The sequence below is a fragment of the Rhamphochromis sp. 'chilingali' genome (assembly GCF_963969265.1).
Source record: "Rhamphochromis sp. 'chilingali' genome assembly, chromosome: 8".
NCBI classification, from domain to species: Eukaryota; Metazoa; Chordata; class Actinopteri; order Cichliformes; family Cichlidae; genus Rhamphochromis; species Rhamphochromis sp. 'chilingali'.
In genome coordinates this window covers 15494090-15498408 of record NC_137935.1, presented here as the reverse complement: position 1 = coordinate 15498408, position 4319 = coordinate 15494090, and the positions used below count along the sequence as shown (strand labels likewise).

At 43.0% G+C, this 4319-nt stretch overlaps 1 protein-coding gene across 1 annotated transcript; it reads left to right on the top strand.

The window, feature by feature from the left end:
- The first annotated feature begins 676 nt into the window (after nt 1-676).
- Nucleotides 677-4079, top strand: p2ry1 (purinergic receptor P2Y1). Its single transcript, XM_080890252.1, has 2 exons — nt 677-934; nt 1176-4079. Exon 2 carries the CDS (start codon nt 1205-1207, stop codon nt 2264-2266), a length of 1062 nt encoding a protein of 353 aa, XP_080746378.1. The 5' UTR covers nt 677-934; nt 1176-1204; the 3' UTR covers nt 2267-4079.
- The last annotated feature ends 240 nt before the right edge of the window (nt 4080-4319 follow it).

Genomic DNA, 4319 nt, shown 5'->3' with positions numbered 1-4319 from the left:
CACGAACTGATCATCGATCTCCATGTATACGAAACACATTAGATTTTTTTGTGCCTTTATTTTGTCTAAGCTTTGACAGTAATGGTGCAGGAACGTGCAAAATAAGAGCTGCAAAGACAAACCCATAAATATGACAAATCACTATAGTAAATGAGGAATCTGCCCACTTCCCACTTAAATAGTATTTGTTTTTCTTCTATTACCGCCGAGCAATAATAACTTTCGGAATATTTTGAATAGATAATCACCTTGATTTATCTTCTTATAGTTAACATTTCCCACTAGATGTCAAATTGAAAAACAGTGTTGTTATTTAGGGAACTTTTTGCTTTGTGAGTCTAGACTTAGACGAATCTACAGCTAAATAAAATCTAAGATCTGCGTAGGTTATATTTTAACAGCAGGGACGTCAACTGAAACGGACTCCAACTGTAAGCAAGTGAGTTTAACTAGCATAACAATCAATTGTTAACAAAGGTGAACAAAGGCGATTATTTATAGGCATGTTTCTTTAGAATGAATTGTCGCACGCCTTTCGGATTAAGGAGGAGGCGGGAGCAGCAGAAAATGCGTTTGGGAACCGTGCGGTGGTTTTGTGTGTGCGCACCTCCCCTCTCGCGCGTAAAGAGCCTCCTTTCTCTTTACGGATCCTGTTTTCTGCTCTTCATGCCAGAGCCTGCAGCTGTCTCAGTTGCGTCCCACTGCCGCTGTTGTGGGAAATCGTCGTCCCGCGTGACGAACAGACAGCAGATTTTCCACTCCCTTAAAGTGTATCAGCGCCAGCCCGAAGGAAATCGCAACTTTTAATCAATTTCCATTACTGGAAGGAGACGGAAGGAATACCTGACAGCTCGTGACGCCCCGTCAGCGTGTTGACTGAAATCTGTCCAACTGTGAAGGCTTCAGGAATGTGGAATACAACTCAGCCTCAACGGTGAGTGCCGTAATGTGCCTGTCACTCCCCCGCTCGCTCCGTGTGTGTTCAGTCACAAGTGGTTGTCGGACTGTAGGAATTCTGCTAAATTAAGCGATTGAATGCCAAGTGTGCGCACAACTGCTTTTTGAATTCAGGCGTAGGTCATCTTTAAACAAAGCAGCCAGCCTATAGCGTGTGAAAAACAGATTAGTTCAACTGATACTAAATATTTACTCATGTGTCTTTTGCTTTCATGCAGTGAAAGGACGTTCCACTGCCCCTGACACCATGACCACAGACTTGAACTTGACCTCTCTAATGAATGTGACAGAGCTTCATAACCACACAAGAGGATGTTCCCTCACCAAGACAGGTTTCCAGTTCTATTACCTGCCCACTGTTTACATCCTAGTTTTCATTACTGGACTGGTGGGCAACAGCTTGGCCATTTGGATGTTTGTTTGCCATATGAGACCCTGGAGCAGCATCTCTGTCTACATGTTCAACCTGGCATTAGCTGACTTTTGCTACGTCCTCTCACTGCCTTTCCTCATCTTCTACTACTTCAACAAAACAGACTGGATATTCGGGGACGTTCTGTGCCGACTGCAGCGCTTTATATTCCATGTGAATCTTTATGGGAGTATTCTGTTTCTGACTTGCATCAGTGTTCACAGGTACACTGGGGTGGTGCACCCGCTCAAGTCTCTGGGTCGACTGAAGAAGAAAAATGCAGTTATTACCAGTGCACTGGTGTGGGTTTTGGTTGTTATCAGCATGTCCCCCATCCTTTACTATTCCCGGACTGGCTTAAAGCGTAACGCAACCACTTGTTACGACACCACCACAGTGGACGAGTTGCCGGGGTATTTCATCTACAGTATGACTTTGACGGTGTTTGGGTTCTGCATCCCATTTATTGTCATTTTTTGCTGCTATGGCATGATTGTCAAAGCATTAATCTGCAATGAGATGAACAATGCGCCTCTGCGGCAGAAATCCATTCACCTAGTTATCATAGTGCTTGCAGTCTTTGCCGTCTCCTACCTGCCTTTCCATGTGATGAAGAACCTCAACATGAGGGCCAGGCTGTACTTCCAAACCCCTGACATGTGTGAGTTTAATAACCGCGTCTATGCCACCTATCAGGTGACGCGGGGTCTGGCCAGCCTCAATAGCTGTGTGGATCCTATTCTGTACTTCCTGGCTGGAGACACCTTCAGGAGGAAGCTGTCACGGGCCACTAAAAAGACTTCGAGGAAAGGAGAGAATGTCCTTCAATCAAAGAGTGATGAAGCAGCGCTTAACAGCCTAACTGAGTATGTGGAGAATGGGGGCCGGAGGCTGTAACGAGATACCTGTGTGTACCAGGTTGTGGATCTCTTTTAGCTTTAGAAAACATTTTGGACTTGGCAGAAATAAATGCAGTGTGTGTGGCCTGAACACTGTATGTAGAATTCATTGGACAACAGTTTATAAAACTAGGATAAATAGTCATTTTAACCCTGTGATAAATATCGCTTGCTTGCAGCCTGTTGATATTGATAAGCTACTGTACTGTATCGTCCTGTACGTGTATTGTACTTTAAATGGTAGAGCAATCACTCTTCTTTCTTATCATTAGTAATCATTGTGATGAACCAGGCTCTGGGAAATAGGTTTTCCTACAGGCACTAAAAACCTGTTCATTTATTTGTTCAGTAAAAATAGGACTTAGAAGCACATTTTCTATTCACAAGCTGATGTTTAATAATCAATAGCTATTGAACACCTAAGAGCTTGTGCCTAAGGAAGTGGACATGGGATGATGTTTTTTTTCCTTTAGAGGAAAAAACTAAATGCACTGAACCTGAGATTGCTGCATGGATGTGCCATACAGACATTGTAATGCACTACAATTGAGACCTCTCCCTTTAGAGGGCTATCTATCCCTCCTCCTTTCTTTCTACATCCATTACTGAAGGGGTGTGAAATGTGGTCAACTACTTTTTCATTCTGACAGCTCTGAGGTGAAGGTCTCCAACGGCTCTGTTACCGCAAGCTTTCACTCCTTTTACCTACTAAAATAATGACAGTATTTTGTGTATATGATACTAAAAATAATATCTTTGTTTCTCTTAGGTGGACTATGCAGAATATTGTGATGTTCCAGATTAGTTTTGTGTTTTTAACTGTCGCTATCTTTAGTGCAGATCTTCATACATGAGCCTACTATCAAAATCCATTATCAGTATCATCAGACTGAATCACCAGAACAGGTTCTGAGTACTCGAGTGTATATTACAAAATAAAGACTATCAGCTTTTAAATGATCTAAACGCATAAACGCACATACTTTATAACCTGCTTCGTGACTCAATCCGCATATTGAAGATTTTTTTGTATGAGATACCTCAAAGTAACTGGTGCACTGTGTCCGAGTTTTGGCAGATAATCACTTCTGTTGTGTACCTGTTGTAAACATTCTGGAGAAATTATCAGTATATATTTTACCCTGTTCTGTGTAAATGTTTGCTGTCTGTACTTCCTTTGTAAATCTGTAATGTGGTCATTTATAAGTGTCAAGGAAGGAAGTAAATTAGTTATACAGGAGATACGGGGCCACACATATCTGTGTCAGTACATCTTTGTATTTACAGTCGACAATTTATAAGCACTTGTATAATTTCACCATGTTTGTACCAGCTGCATGCACCCTCGCTTAAATGTTCGCAGAGGTGTGAGAGAACAAACGCCACTTGTTTTGGAGACATTCGTGCAGAGCTCTGTTCTCGCTGCTCCCCCTTGTTTTCATCACTGCTCTTGACTTTCTCTTTTAGCACAGCTAGGAGGAAATGAGGGGACGAGTCAGGAATAAAGAGTGGCACCTTTTCCTCCTGGCTTATCCTAAGACTTCCTTTGTGTCCGTCACAATGCCACAGACCCATTGAAGCAGACAGGGGTGTGAAGCTGTCGCCAGGACCCGGCGGCGGTGCAGTGTTGCGGGCACAGGAAAGCAACCAACCCTCTTCCTCCACACAGCGCCCGTGAATACAAACGGCTTTTGATTTCCTGGCTTTGAGGTGCAAACTGCATATCTGGCCTTTGCAAATGTGTGTGTGTATGTATTCGCTGTTTGTGCGTGTGTCTGTATGAGACAGCCTGAAGGCAATGAAGACCTTATTCCAGTGAGTGGCTGTTGTTGCCTTTATTTTGGTTTGTTAGGTAGTGGTGTTTTAATTTTCAAAAGCAGCTACTGTTTGCATGCACATGGAAAGAAGGTTAAATTCAGCCAAAGCAGGATATCTTGCCAACATCAGTGCTTTTGCGCATGGGCGTCAAATCTTGACTTGCAAACAGTTGGGATGCTTGCCAGTGCTTCTTCCCTCCCATCTTAGCCACCTTTCACCTTTTTTCTCCAACA